The 15,193-nt window shown below is 43.3% G+C and overlaps 1 protein-coding gene across 3 annotated transcripts in view; it reads right to left on the bottom strand.

The window, feature by feature from the left end:
* Positions 1–3,981: 3,981 nt before the first annotated feature.
* The window catches only part of ltbp4 (latent transforming growth factor beta binding protein 4), a 37,984-nt gene continuing 26,772 nt past the window's right edge, over positions 3,982–15,193 (bottom strand). For 2 of the 3 annotated variants that reach the window (XM_018742858.2, XM_018742859.2), the window contains exons 21-33: positions 15,023–15,145; positions 14,731–14,862; positions 13,885–14,010; positions 13,390–13,533; positions 12,251–12,508; positions 11,015–11,086; positions 10,079–10,207; positions 9,706–9,849; positions 8,597–8,749; positions 6,835–7,126; positions 6,343–6,647; positions 5,419–5,568; positions 3,982–4,972 (exon numbers count right to left, since the gene is read on the bottom strand). In XM_018742858.2, coding sequence (XP_018598374.2) covers positions 4,818–4,972; positions 5,419–5,568; positions 6,343–6,647; positions 6,835–7,126; positions 8,597–8,749; positions 9,706–9,849; positions 10,079–10,207; positions 11,015–11,086; positions 12,251–12,508; positions 13,390–13,533; positions 13,885–14,010; positions 14,731–14,862; positions 15,023–15,145 — 2,183 coding nt within the window. In that variant the 3' untranslated portion in view covers positions 3,982–4,817. The remainder of the gene's footprint in view (positions 4,973–5,418; positions 5,569–6,342; positions 6,648–6,834; positions 7,127–8,596; positions 8,750–9,705; positions 9,850–10,078; positions 10,208–11,014; positions 11,087–12,250; positions 12,509–13,389; positions 13,534–13,884; positions 14,011–14,730; positions 14,863–15,022; positions 15,146–15,193) is intronic. The other variant, XM_018742860.2, reaches the window with a different exon arrangement.

Here is a 15,193-nt window from a genome sequence, read left to right as displayed (position 1 = left end):
CTGCTTTAAGGCTATGGCACTCAGCACATAAACTGCAAAATACAAACTATAAATAATATTTGTCACATTGCTCATGAACAATATTTGCAAGGCACAAAACTACATATGCGCCTGAACAAAGTCAATACTGGACTGGGAAGCAACAGCAGCATGGTTGATAACTGCAGAAAACTTAATCTCAGTGAAAATATTCTCTTGTTCAAAAGGAAAACATTTAATTTATATACTCTTTATACACCCTTATAGTCTCATGTCCCACTTTTTTTTTAATCGGTGTCGTTATGCGTACTATTTGCAGTATCTAGAGGCTCTTGACTTTGGTGCTTTATATTTGGACTTTTAAAATGGTATCTGACAAAATACTGTATGTGATTTAGTAACTGCAAGTCTATGGTTCCTCTTCAGCACTTGAAAACAGCTGGTAGTGTAGCAGTTAGAGCTGTTGGCTTTGGACCCAAAGGTCATAGGTCTGAATCCCATGTCCAGCTGTAGTACCTTTGAACAAGATACTTATCCGAAATTGTTTCAGTAAAATTACCCAGCTGTACAAATGGGTTAGTAACCCCACCTTGTAAGTTGCTTCGGAGAAAAGTGTTTGCTAAATGAACAAATTTAATATTAAGAACCGCCCTGCCAAGCATAACTGCATTGAAAATCTTTCATATCTTCAAAGATTAGCAGAGTGCAGCTCATGCTAAATTTAGTTGTGTTTGTGCCTTTGTACATTAGCTTTGCAAACACAACAGACGTTGAATGAAACATCATGTCTAATAAACTCTTAAAAACTATTCTTCAGTTCGCTGTTTACCACATTGTGAACACCGTGTGGGTCTTAGATTATTCCTTTCGTGTCCACGATATTTGTTTTCAGGAATAAGAAACTTGCAATAATAATGAGCAGCATCTTTTACATGCGTGCAAGTTCCATCTGTATGGAGCTATAAGCAAAAGCACAACTAGTTGGGTGAGAGTGAGAACTGTGAAGGTCCCAGGAATTAATGTGCTCATGGGTGGGGTAAGGGAGACAGGATGAGAGTGGGACAGGCAGTCAGTAGGTCTGATAAATGAGGCCAAGTATTACCCATATGGGCTGATGAGGGGATTAGGAGGCGTGTACACTGTGCAGGTGGTAAACTGCATTGCTCAGCTTGAAATATGACAGTCATGATACCAGAGTTCATCTTGTACCCCATGACAATCACAGTCGTTATCCTTGCATAAAAAGACAATCATTGCAAAGTATAGGAAAGCATGCGGCAGTGAATGACAGCTTTTTGCTAAATAGCACGTCTAAACACACCACTGAACTATCTCAGTGAGGAAAGCATTCTTTTAATTAGAAAAAAAAGAAATGAGCACTTCGTTTACACAATGTGATCAAAAATCGCATTCATGTCTGAAATTCAAAATTAGATATTCAAAAATGTTATCTATGAATGTTGCATAAATTCTGTGAAATGTTTACAAAAATGACAGAATGTTTAATAGACCACTAATTAGAAAACAGCTCTTAGGAGTGGATTCGATTCGGAAGGATACACAATATTCTGATGCAGACTTTGAGAAATTCTTCTAGAATGATTATGTAACATAAAATGTCGCCTTAAAGCTGTGAGTGCATCCCGTACAAATCGAAAAGTTGATCATACTTCTTTGTGTTATTGAATTGCAAATGTGTTATGTAGGTTTTACTGCTGTGAAGCGTTTATCATCCAGTAAATACACACACACATTTTCTGAACCGCTTGTCCCATTCGTGGGGAACCAGAGCCTAACCCGGGGACTCTGGGCATAAGGCTGGAGGGGGAGGGGACACACCCAGGACGGGACGCCAGTCCATCGCAAGGCACCCCAAGTGGGACTTGAACCCCAGACTCCCCGGAGAGCATAACCCAGTCCGACCCACTCTGCCACAGCACCACTGCACCACCACCCCCCCACTCCAGTAAATAAAATGTGTCAAATGCAGATACCATTACAGCACAGCGCATGCATACCATATCTGATGATCATTTCCATTGCATTAGAAAGGTCACTCTCATATACCACCTTGCTGTCCCTTGCTTGGCTTCTATAGTCAAAAGCTACTTATTACAAAGTGTTACAGAACAATGACCCAATTGTGGTCTTCCCTCTTGTCCATAGAGGCTACTACAGTCATTTGATAGGATTAGTGTCTAGGCCACTGAGTGACACCTGTCTACTTCCAATTCTTCCCCTGACATAATCCTGCAAAGGCCTCTTCAGCATTATACTGAGTGTCTTGATCACACACCCTTCCTGGCCCGTGCTTACACCTGTGGGCTGAAACAAGGCCAGTAGGTGAAACCTCACCTCCGGTTGCCCGAACACAGTGCCGGACGATAAGATTACCCCCAACGTATGGTCTGCCTCAAGTGCTGTGCAGGCATCTTTTACATGGGTACAACTCCAAGCCAGCTTTGCAGTGTTACCCAACTGCACCAGAATGCCTTTCATTCAAAGCAGTGTGTGGATTTAATTTGATAATAGTTCCTCTGGTTGGACACAATCACAATTCAAGTACCTTTCCTAATGTTTAGGTTTCCTTAAATCACTTTATGATAGAGGTTTCACAGCTGGTCAGTTTTCATTCGGTGTTTGGGATTTCAGTAAATGGGATCAGTGGAGAAGCGTTAATGAAGTCTTTCCTAATGCTGTCTTCAGAATACTTATTCTAACACATTTCCGGGTGTGTTAAGAATTACTTCATTGGTTAAAAAAAAAAAAAAAAAACTGAAAGATACATGGTCAATAACACTGGCTGAAATTACTGCGAAAGATACTTCCACCAAATGGAGTGCATCACTTTCCCTTGCACACTCAAAACATTGCCTGTTATCCTTTTTGTTAATCATTCCAAGTGATGAAATGATCAACAGGCTGATTTTTATACTACAGTTAATTAACTTGTCCGCGATGACAGCGGTAAAGATCAATGGGTGACAGCCAGTCGTTTCGAAAGCGCGTGGTTGTGACCCAGCAGAACTGTTGTGCTCTGCTGAAGGAAAACTATTAAAAAGGAATTCTCTCGCAGGAAAATCTTACTTTTCATTGACAAGGTTTCTGAGCCTCTGAGTAAAAAACACGAATGCCACCACTGGCACTAATCCAGTGGGTTTTCTTGGCTTACATTTAAAGAGGGGGTACAGCTTGCACAGAAAGCTGATATTCCGCTGGTCCCTGCAATCCGCCAAAATAAATTAAATACGAAGTGGACCGTTTTAATCCGATTGCCTCTTTGTGGCGGTGGGGATTGGCCTATAAAAAGGATTAACCCATGGATTCACATAAACACAATGGGCATTAGGGTTAGGGATCCAGGTAAGATGATTAATGTGTGTTTGTATCCTGAACAAACTGAGAGTGTGAAACCGCAACATACAACCTATGTACATCTCATTAGGGAACTTGAGGACTCCAGACATCATTTTTATTGATGAGACGTGTGTCCGGATGGTTTTGTGGTGGAAATGGACAGAGGGAAAAGTGGAACTGTTTGTGTGTTTACACATTAAAAAATTTTAAGTACAAATGTACAGCTCTACGATTGTCAAACATAATGATATAAATAAAAATGGAATGTGTGCAAATATATTTTAAATGGGAATGACACAAATATTGATTAAAACAGTAATTATAAAAATGGCTGGCAGATCAACTACCAAATACAGCTGTGTGCGCTATCAAGCTTGAAATACAGCACATTGTGTAATAAAGCTTTATGCCCAAGAATCTTTCCTGAGAGAGGCATTCGGATTACTGAAGAGAAACTACTTTGGGACAAATGAAGGTACGCACAGTAAAACTAGTCATTAAATTCTAGGAGGTTTTAAAAGTCGTAAAAAACAAACTCGTTTCCCTTTTATATGCAGGTATTTTAAAGAAACAAATTAACAATATGCACACTCTCTGTAAAGTAACTAATTTTGTTTGAATTGACATTCCAGAATAGATGTTTAAAACATTTATTTATAATTTGCGTGTGATGTGGAGCAAAGGTTGTATTACAAAGGTATTCCACAATTAATTGTAAACTGCAACAGTCTTATCATGTTGTTAGATATTAAAATACATAAATTGAAACATTTCTGAAAACTGCAGCATTTCATGAAGTAGTAGAAGACGTGTTGTCATATTCACATTAATATTAAAGCCATTCCTTTAAAAAAGCATAATTTGCACAAACAACATAAATAACACAAGAAACACATTAAAACTGCTTTGGTGTCATTACTACTTGTAAATACATCTAATGTATTTTGTTAAAGTCTGACTCTTAAAGCCTTCGCTATGACATCACTGCATGTATACAGCTGTATATTTCGCTTTATTATTATTTTTATTTACTTTAGCTGATGCCTTTGGCCAAGGTGACTTGCAGAGATACGTAGGTTTCTCCATTTTACCTCCTCCTTGCAGATCCTACAAATGATTATACATGAAATGTTCTAACTTCTGTTCCAGTAACATTACAAGTTACAGTTGTCCGTAATCTGTATAGTTATGTGATGACAATTAAATCACTTCACAACTTGTGAAATGAACAGTTAAAAAAATTAAGCTTTTTATACAAAGAAATATGTACAGCCATAATAAAAACCATTATGACTATATGTTCCAAGATAAAATACTTAGATATCATGCTTCCTTCACTCCTGTCATTTTTTTTCTCACATATCCACCTGTGCCATGAATATCAATTTTTCTCCCTCAGGTCTTCATTGCTAACAGAGATTGGGGTCAACCGAAGAGAGCGCTGATGATGAGTCGCAAACTTCTTGCTGATGGGCAAAGGCTCAGGGGCGGCTTCTGGAGGGGATGCAGTAGTTTGGCTGGTGCGATGTGACGTAGCCTTGATGACACACGCAGTAGTAGGAGCCCTCAGTATTGACACAACGACCATTCACGCATAATGTTTCGGGGTTGTGTGTCTCATCACATTCGTTAATGTCTGGGCAGAAAAGAAGTGAATTCATTAACGTAACAAGTCCATACATGAACAGGGATTCTGTTTTCAAATTTCATACTTTCGTCACTTAGCCCCGGCTTTCAGTTTTACCCATTTTTGCAGCTAGTTCATTACACAGCAGGGTAATCCTAATGACGCCAGCCTACCTGTTACCCTAATATACTGTTGCTAAATGTAACGTAAAACAATAGCGCACACAAACTATAGTGGTGAAAGTAGAGGTAATTTAATCGATCACGTTATGCCAATTCAGGATCCTAACAAGAAAATAAATACCTAAGAAAAACTGCAGATCAGCAAAAGAGAGGTGAACAAATAAAACTGAACTGGAGTATTTTAAATGAGGTTCAGTGCAAACGGATGTATGTCATGCATGACGAAAAGGTATCTGGAGCTGTGAGTTGGATAAAACGGGAGATAGATTGTACCTCTGCAGGCCATGGAGGCAGTGTCCAGCCTGTAACCGCTGTAGCAATCGCAGGTGTACCCCTCGGAGACCCGCACACAACGACCGTTCTCACAACCATGCAGAATCCCGCACTCGTCATTGTCGAGACCCTGGTAAGACTCGTAGCGCCCTAAGGGTGATGAAACACAGGTCAAATGATAAGAGTTGAGTACGGCGGGCAGCATGGTGGCACAGTGAGTAGTGCAGCTGTATCACAGTGCCTGAGCGGTGTGAGAGAACGTGGGTTTGATCCCCACTCAGTCTGTGTGGAGTTTGCATGTTCTTCCTGTGTCTGTGTGGGTGTCTTCTGTGTGCTCTGGTTTCCTCCCACAGTCCAAAGACATGCTGTTCAGGTTCCCCCATAGTGTGTGAGTGACAGAGAGAGTGTGTTCTACTGATGTATGGATGAGTGACCCAGTGTAAGTAGTGTATCTAGCAGTGTAAGTCACCACAGTGAATAAAGTGTGTGGGCTGATAACTACATAGAGTTCATCGGAAGTCGCTTTGGAGAAAAGTGTCTGCTAAGTAAATAAATGTGAATGAGTCATTTTGATCGGTTTGTCCGAATAAGGCCTTTCTTCTGTGACTGTAACATCTTACTGCTCTGTGCTTTTTCTTAGCTCTCTGCTGAACTGCAAAAATTAATACAACTCAACTTTGCGAAAAGTTTTTGTGCTCCTAAGAAATTATGAAACTGTTAAAATGGCACAATTTTCACATTTCTGGCAACAATAAATTCTGTCTCGTTCATAGAATGCCCTAGACCGTGCTGCTTCCTGGTAATGAGAAACGCTGCAAAGTAAAACATTTCTTCAAAAATACTTTTGTAATAATGTTGCAGAACAAACAATCTTAAATAATCTTTAAAATCACAGGGATTTCCGATTTCAGTGAACTTGCTCACTCTCAAAGACTCCGCCAGTGCTGGGAGGCCTCCCTCGGTATTCGGGGTAAGTGGGTCCTTCCCGGGGCACAAAGGGCATCCACGACTCATCAGGCTCATTCTCCTCCTCTTCACCCTCGGGGTAGGGCAAGTTTTCCGGAAAGGGTGCAAGACTCCTCGAACCCCCTCGACTCGGGAGACGAGGGCGGGCATCGTAAGCAGGCTCAGAAAGGGGGCCTGCCCTCCGAGAAGAGGGTCTGGCTTCTGGCTCAGGTGCTAAATATTGGCGCTCAACTGCATCTTCCCTCTCATAGAAATGCGCACCGCTGTAATGGACAAGACCTGGGGTCAAGGACCTTCCGTTATGCATCTGTGCAGGACTTAATTTCAGCACTCAGTGTCTGACGACATGATGTTCGGTTAAATTCGTGTCTGGGCCACTCAACAGTCTGTCTCTATTTTAAAACCATGCTGTCTGTACTATATTATATATAGAGTGAGTGGTGTACATACCTCTGTTGGCCATAGGGAGTCTCTCGTGGTCCATAGGAGCTCAGCGGTCTGCCTCTATAATGAGGTATTACCCCCCGCGGAGGGGAGTAGCCACCGTATCCTGCGGGGACAAACTCGGGCCCTTGAGCAGGGGGCTCAGGGAAGGGATCATAAGGCGGACCATAGTCCTCCCCAGGGTTAGCACGAGGACCAGGACCAGGGCCAGGACCAGGGCCAGGGCCATAATATGGTGGTCTACGAGGAGGGGGGAAGACTGGGAGTCTCGGGGCATTGCACAGCACCTGAAAGTCATCTGAGAAGACAATAGAATAAAGCATGAAGTAAATCTTCACGGAAATTTCTTGCAGCTCTAATATACAGTATGCGATGCATAAAAACCTTTATTTTCTCCAGATGCATAACTACTGTCGCGATAGTCACGGGAGTGATCGCGATAGTTGGGACAGTGGTCGCTACGGGGGGGGGGGGGGGTGAGAGTGGTTGCGACAGTGATTGGCCGTGATCGCTATAGCGTGACAGTGGTCGTGATCGCGATAGTCGTGATGGTCGGCAACAGTGGTCGCAACATTGCCTGCGATCGCGATAGTCGCGATGTATAAAAACCTTTATTGATGTATAAAAACCTTTATTGATGTATAAAAACCTGTATTTTCTTAAATGCATAACTACTGTCGTGATAGTCACTATCACTATCACGACCACTCCCACAACTATCGCGACAACTTCCAGCCTACTTTATTTAATCATTTTTTTACAGTTGGGTCATTTTTAGGGTTATATCTAGAGGTGAGAGTTGAACCTGTGACCTTTGGTCAAAGGTAGCAACTGTACAATCTGCTCACTTTTTACTTTTTTATGTTTTTACTTCTGAGTCCTAATTACCGTGCTATGTTGAAAAATATTTAGTTCCTTTGCAGTTTTCTCACTTTTAAGCAGCTTTATGGCATTAAATCTGGAATCTTTAAATATGAAATCTTTTTGTCAGTTTGAGACGAGTATGAAAGCCTGAGAGAGGAGAAAGAGACGCCAGTACTGTTTTTATACCATGTCTTTGCTCATGGAAAGATTTTGGCAGGACAGCCACTGCAAGTTGGATTCACAGTTATTCTGAACTTTCTCCATTCAGTGAGTATGGCTCTCAATCAATGTGCTTTCACTGAGATTCACAACTTCCGACACGGCTATATAACAAACTCCAGCCTGATGAGCTTCAGCAGATTTTTCCTGGAGGTCTTCAGAAACATTCTTTCAGTGCCTGATGATGTACCTCCGTGAATCTCTGTTTTCAACTGGATTTTGCACATAATGGTTTAAGTAGTTAAAATTATATTGGACTGGACTGACCCAAATCAGGCAGATTGTTTTGTAACACCTGACTCCGATTAGGTTCACTAAAGTTAGGGGGGAAACACTGTTTCACACCTGCAATTGCTCATTTCATCATCTTTCACACCAAGAAAATGTTATAAAAACTACATCAGTTTAACCTTCTTCCTCTCTCAGACTTCATTCATATACTACTAAAACTGTGAAAATATTGGGTCATATGTAAAGTCAAAAAAGCTGCAAAAACAGAGGAAAAGCAGAAAGGGGTGAAATGGTTTTTCACAGCAGTGTAAAATAAGTAATAGAGATGTGTCGCCTTGGAGAAAAGCGCCTGCTAAGTGAATACATGTAAATGAAATAGTATTTTTTACTTGTGTCTGTGATTTGTTAAGTGCCCTCAAATTTCCGGAGGGAGAAGTACAAGACAAACGTGTACCTGACTCCTGAGCGGGACACAACGCACAGTGCAGCCCCCAGGCCTCCCCGTGGAGGCAGCAGCACTCAGTGAACGTAACCATCCCTTCCAGCATGGGCCTTTGGCACACCAGGTCTTCTGTCACCTGCTGCCAGCAGAAGGCCAGATCTTCATCTATGGAGAGAGCGATGCTTTCTCTCTTAGTGCTCACTGATAAAATTTAAATCAGGCTTGTGGGGGGCGCCCTATATTATCTGAGCATTTCTCTTGCGCAATACCTAAACATAAAACATATTGCAGTGTTATTCTGCAGATTATACAGCTTTCATTCACTCCACAACTGCGTTAAAAAAGGTGAGACAATAGTATAAACAGTTTTTGCTGGCGGGTATGGAGGTAAAGGTGCAGTGTCTAGAAGGTATGTATGGAGCTGTGGCTTAACTTGTTGAGTTAGTGGAGGTGCAGTATTTGTTGAGGGTGAAGGGCATCTAACATGTGTGTGGAGGAGGGTGGGTCTGGGATGCCAGACTGCACTGTTGAGTCTCCCCGAGGTGTTGTGGGCCTAATTCAACAAAACACAGATGAAGGGAGGTGCCCACTTGACAACCTCAATGAAATCCTCATGTGGGTACCCTGCTGGTTTGGATTGTTGGTTTGGTGGGTGGGTTGGAGAAGTTAGTTAAGCTTCTTGGTCTTGGGTTATGGAGATGTATGCTGGCTATGCTGGATGTTATTCTCCGTGGCTTCATGTTGCTGGTTGGCCTGGGTCTTTGTGTACAGCTGTTGTAATATACGCATGGGGTATAACATCTTGTCCTGTGTTTCTTGAATGTCTTGTCAGTTTCATTTGGATGTGCCATAGAGCTATAATCAATTCATAATCAATTTCCCAACCATAGTGTGGCCTTTGTAACAATGAACACATCTCACAGAAAAACTTCCCCTGACTCCACCAGAAGGAGGGATCTCCTATCCTCTCTCCTGATCCATCTAGGCACAAACTGATGGTTGAGGAGGGATTATTGCCCTCTAGTTTCCAGGAAAAGGTGAGATGACATAGTTTGAGTAGGATCTTGGTATCTAATCTCCTGTGAGCTTTATGGAATGTGACAACCTTGGTCAGAGCTTACCAACGGTGAAGCTGCTGGAGTTGATGCAATTGCGCTGAGTGTCGTCAAGCACAAGAGGTGGCTCACAAGAACAGTAGAATGACCCCACTGTGTTGACACAAATCCCCCCAGTGCAGACCACCTCTCCCTCACACTCGTCGTTGTCTAGAGATGGGGGGGGAAAAAATTAGAGAAAGGAATGACAATCATGGTATGACAAGCAACTGCAGGTGTCTTCTGGTGAGAAGCTGCTGTATGCTGGTTCTTGTACTCTATTAGTGTCTTGGTATGCAGTAAAATGAGTTCTACACAAATATGGACACATTGTACTCCTTCACAAGTTAGAATCAGCATGTTGTGTCTGACGAATAGATTCAAGAAGTGCTTTCCTCACCTATACACTGCAGCAGTGTTGTATCATGGTAATAGCCATTTGGGCAATAGCAAGAATAGCCAGGGATGTTGTTCACACACACACCATTCTTGCAGATCTCTGGGTGAAACAACTTGCACTCATCCACATCTACAAAAATGGAATTATGAACATTTTGTCAATTAGCTATTTCATTATAAGGGCGCTATAAGTTAAAGACCCACTTAATGATTTTAGTTACAATTATCCATATCTATCCACATGTATTCATTTATCTGACACTTTTATCCAAAGCAACTTACAACGTTAAGATGTTTACAATGATTTGATCATTTATACAGCTGAGTATTTTTTTGCTAGTGCAATTTAGGGTAAGTACCTTGCTCAAGAGTACTACAAAGAGTACTCCAGCTGGAGGAGGGAATCGAACCTGCGACCTTCAGGTCCGAAAGCTCTAACCACTACGTGAGCAGCTGTCCCCTCTTTGTCTAGCTAGCTGTCTATCGATGTACACACGAATCGAATGTTTAACCGGTTTTTTCCCCCAAATAATCCAAATCCATATTTGTGCCATTGTTCTTGTGTCCAGCAATTATGCACACGATGAGCTGAATAGCAAACTAATCATTTAAATACGAGCTGTTATCAGACTTTCATAATTGGACCCAGTGGTGCAAAACATCCCCCTTTCATTTTAACAGAATCTGTTCAGTGGTGCATGCTGTAGGCTAATTCTGTTTTATTGATCACTGCGTTATGAGCCCATTATGGGGTCATCAGTTACATCTGACTGGGTCAAAATATTTTGTTGCTTCCACCTCTAAACAACCACCTTTAGTGAGAATTAATGAGCCTGGTGTAATCTGTGTGTAAATGCATGTTGTTTGAAGATCTGCTTTGATTTTTAGAAGATCACATAGTTCAAGAGTATTGCAATGAATTCAGACTCCAGTTTACCTCTGTAGCTGAAAGCACCAGATCCTGTTGTCACATATCCCCTTGTACTTCGACACAGAGTTTGGAACTCCGCTAAACACATGCAGGGATAGAACAATTATTGTGAAAATTACTGCTTTACTTTCTTGTTGGATGCAGACTGGTGTGTACATTTTTATTACAGAGCCAGGCACTTCTTAGTCCATCTGAATAAACACACACATTAGCCGAAGCCGCTTGCCCTGAGCGGGGTCACGGTGAGCCGGAGCCTAACCCGGCAACAAAGGGCGTAAGGCTGGAGGGGGAGGGGATACACCCAGGACAGGATGCCAGTCTATTGCAAGGCACCCGAAGTAGGACTTAAACCCCAGACCTGCTAGAGAACAGGACCCAGCCAAACCCGCTGCTCTACCGCACCCACCCATCTGAATGAAATATCGCTTAAATCTATGTATTTGTACGTGTCACTTACAGTCCAGAATATTCTGGATACTTTGAGTTTGGATACTACTTGGATACTAATATTTTGGATACTACTACAGATGTGAACGACGTTCTGATTCCTACCAAATGTAATGCTTTTTCAATTGCTCACTCCATTTCCATATTACCTAGATTATTGCATTTAATGGTCTTGGCAACAGTATAACCTCTGCGCTTTCAGCTTTTTTTGTAAATGTTAAATACAGCGCTGTGTGCAAAAGGCTTTGCTTTCGATTATCCTGATCCGCTTGGCAAACAATTCTGCCTAATGAAATGTACATAGCTTAGGAAGCTTACAGCACAGTTAGTGGGCACCATCTACATAACGTGGTTTCAAGTGAACTTGTCATGGATGAAATTTTGTCTAAGATGATGAATTGCTTGTAGTTTCATTTATTTCTTTTTATTAATCTTGTGGCTTTCCTGTGTATTTCCTTACAAATTACAAAGATCTGATTCTGGTGAGGGAGCACGGTGTCGCAACGGGCTTGGCTGGGTTCTGCTCCGTGGCGGGTCTAGGGTTTGAATGCTGCTTGGGGTGCCTTGCGATGGACTGGTGTCTCATCCTGGGTGTGTCCCCTCCCCCTCCAGCCTTGCGCCCTGTGTTGCCGGGTTAGGGTCTGGTTCGCTGCGACCCTGCTTGGGAGAAGCGATTTCAGCCTGTGTGTGTGAGGTTTCGGTGATTCATGTAATCCTGGTATCCTTGAATTGCCCTAAACAGTAGTGGAATGAGTACTGGAAGCACAGGCATGCCGAGGTGAGAGTATGTGATACCTGAGCCAGGACTTGGACAGGGCACATAGTGGCAATTCAGGCCCCAGCCTTCCCCAATAGTGCAGCAGCACTCCTGATGTGTGCTGTTGCGGGTCAGAATGTGGCAGGTACTGTGCTGCTGTGTGTTGTAGTAGCACTCTTTCCGTTCCCCTGGCTGGGATGCAGGCAGAGGAACGGATGCAATATGTGTTTGGGGTTGGTGGTCTATGGTGATGGAGGAAGGTATTGAGGCAGAGCTGGTGAGGAGGTCTGGGTGACCTGAAAGAAAGAAACAGCTTTGAAAAATTATTCTTATTCTTATTATTATTATTAGTTTTATCTTTTAAATAATAATAATAATTTATTAAACAATAATATAGCAAGTACAGCAATCAAAATTCTGAGTATGAGAAAGGGCAGAGCCACCAGCAGACAAATGTATAAGAAATAGCTCATCTGTACCTGCATGTGAAAAATGATTGCATTAAAAGCACATCAGTTACATTAAAGACAAAGACATTAGGGCATAAAAGAGAAATGAGCAGTTAGACAGAAGAAAAATGAAATAAACAGAAGAGAGGAGAAGCCATTGGTGAAACTGAATGTAGCACGCCGAGGCCGCCCGGGGAGGGGGCGGAGACGGGGGCAAAGCAGCCACAGCTGGGGCTGATTTCACTCCCTATTTCTTCCCCGGTGCCCGGCAGTAGGGGGAAGAGACCGAGGAGGAGAACCAGACAGAGACGACTGCAGACCCGAACCCCGAGACGAAGCCCGCGTCCCGACCGACCCGACTCTCCCAGCCCCCCCGACCAGCACGAAACCTCTCCCTACCTTTTCCCTGGTCCCCCTTTCCTGTCTCCTTCCTTCTCCCCTGTCTAAGGGCAAATAAAAGCCCACAGCAACGAGCAACTGCATCTCCTCCTGTTTCCTGCCTCGTCTCTTACGCTGACATAAACCATCTCAATTCAAACCTGAAACCTTTACAGTTCAGATGCAGATTATTTCTGGACACTCTGGTGTACCCAGTGTGGAAAGTAATGTGAAGGAATTCTTTGAACGCTAAGTATAAAAGTAAGAGAGGCTGGAAGAGCTATATGTGAGGCATGCGTGTCCGTGCCGGACCATTTGCAGAATATTGGGGCAGTGCGTGGGCTCTTTACCCGACTGAGGTCGGCTGAAGCATGTTCTTGTGCGCAGGTCAAACTCCTCATCCACCCCTGGGCACTCGCACACGAAGGAGCCATCTGCATTCTGACAACGTGCTGCTCCACACACCCCCGCCATGGTTTCACACTCATTCTCATCTGCAAAGAGGTCAAAAAAACAGTAAAGGTCCTATAGTCCACCTGTTAGTTACAGGTTTTTATATGCCTAAAATCCTATAAGGGAAAAAGTACTGTGTGCTTTATGGCCTACCTAAAAAGAAGACAAAACTACGATGGCAGGACGTAAGTTAAAAAAAGGCTCAGATGTTTACCGACGTTCAGTAACTGTCTGGCTTGACGGCAATGACCCAGTTTTGGATAGTCTTTGTACAAGTTGATGGCCATCTCAGAACATCGAGCCACCTTTATACAGTCTTTACAGGAGTGTGAAAGCATTAGAATGGACTGTTAACCTGGTGGAAGAGACACTGTCATCTGAGGGATACGTACCCACGCAGCCCCTTCCATTGCCCACGGCCTTGTAGCCCTGGTTGCACATGCATTCGTACGTCCCTAAGAAGTTCTGGCAGATAGCGTGATCCCCGCAGATGTTGTCAGAGGCACACTCGTTAATGTCTGTGGGAGACGGAGCGCTTGTTACATCCACCCCAACTAAGGAGCATGATGCTTTCAGTATCCACCTGGGGAGGCTGGATGAGATGGCCGCGCAATGCTCTTAAGTAACAGAGATAAACACCTCTCTCCCTCGTGCTCACTAGCACGGGAGCATGCCAAAGCTTTCTTTCTGGGAGAGTTACAGTGATAGCTGGAGCTCCAGTCCCTCATCTGCATAAATTAGCTGGACAGCTGGACTTCCTGAAGGTCACAAACATATGTGAGCCAGGAAGTGGAAATTTGAGTTATCAGTGCCACATGTTCAGTAATCCCAAATCTTCAGTGTGTGAGAGAAGGGAAGGGAGGGTGAGATGAGGTGCAGATGTGAGTCTTAACATAGCAGCTATGATGGGAGTCATATGACACTGCAAAAAACCGAGTCTGACATCCCCAAAACCCATGTGTGAGAGATGGGAGTTTTCCTGATGCTGCACCGTAGGACCGAACCCTGCGGTCGTCTGCACTCCACTGGAAGCAATGCCGTAAAAGCGGTCTCATGTGATGCTCCCTCCTGTGCCGTAACAGTTTCCTGCTTTTGAAAATAAGTATGTCTCTGTGTTCTTCATAATTTGCTGGGTGAAGGCAGCACCCTACCTGCTCACTTTAGGCCACAGTTAGTAACAGCAGGAATGGATGAAGAGGTTATGGGACGTTTGGAAGAGATCTTTGCTGGACGCTCACCCACACACTGCCCAGAAGGAGTGATGCTGTAGCCAGGTTCGCATGTGGTGACACAGTGGTAGGAACCGATGGTGTTCTCACAGCGCCTGGGCTGACACACTGTTCCTCCAGTCTCTGCACACTCGTCGATGTCTGGAAGAGTTATATAACATCAGTGCGCAGACCTCCTTTTTTTACGATACAATATTTCTGCCATAGATCTTACATCATCACAGCCTGGTATATTCACCAAACATTTAATATACATGGTAAAGTTCATATTGCAAAATGGCACAGTGGCAGCATGAGTTACCCAAGCAGGCCGTCTTCTCTGGACTGGTTGTGAATCCAGCTTTACATTGGCATTGGAAGGAGCCCTGGGTGTTGACACATTCTCCATCCAGGCACAGCTCTGGTCTTGAACACTCATCCACATCTGGACACAAAGACATTGCATGTACCCACTGTCCATGTAGCCTGATTT

This window comes from Scleropages formosus, chromosome 10, assembly GCF_900964775.1.
Source record: "Scleropages formosus chromosome 10, fSclFor1.1, whole genome shotgun sequence".
NCBI classification, from domain to species: Eukaryota; Metazoa; Chordata; class Actinopteri; order Osteoglossiformes; family Osteoglossidae; genus Scleropages; species Scleropages formosus.
The sequence above is the reverse complement of the archived record's forward strand: the minus strand, read 5'-3'. Positions and strand labels throughout refer to the sequence as shown.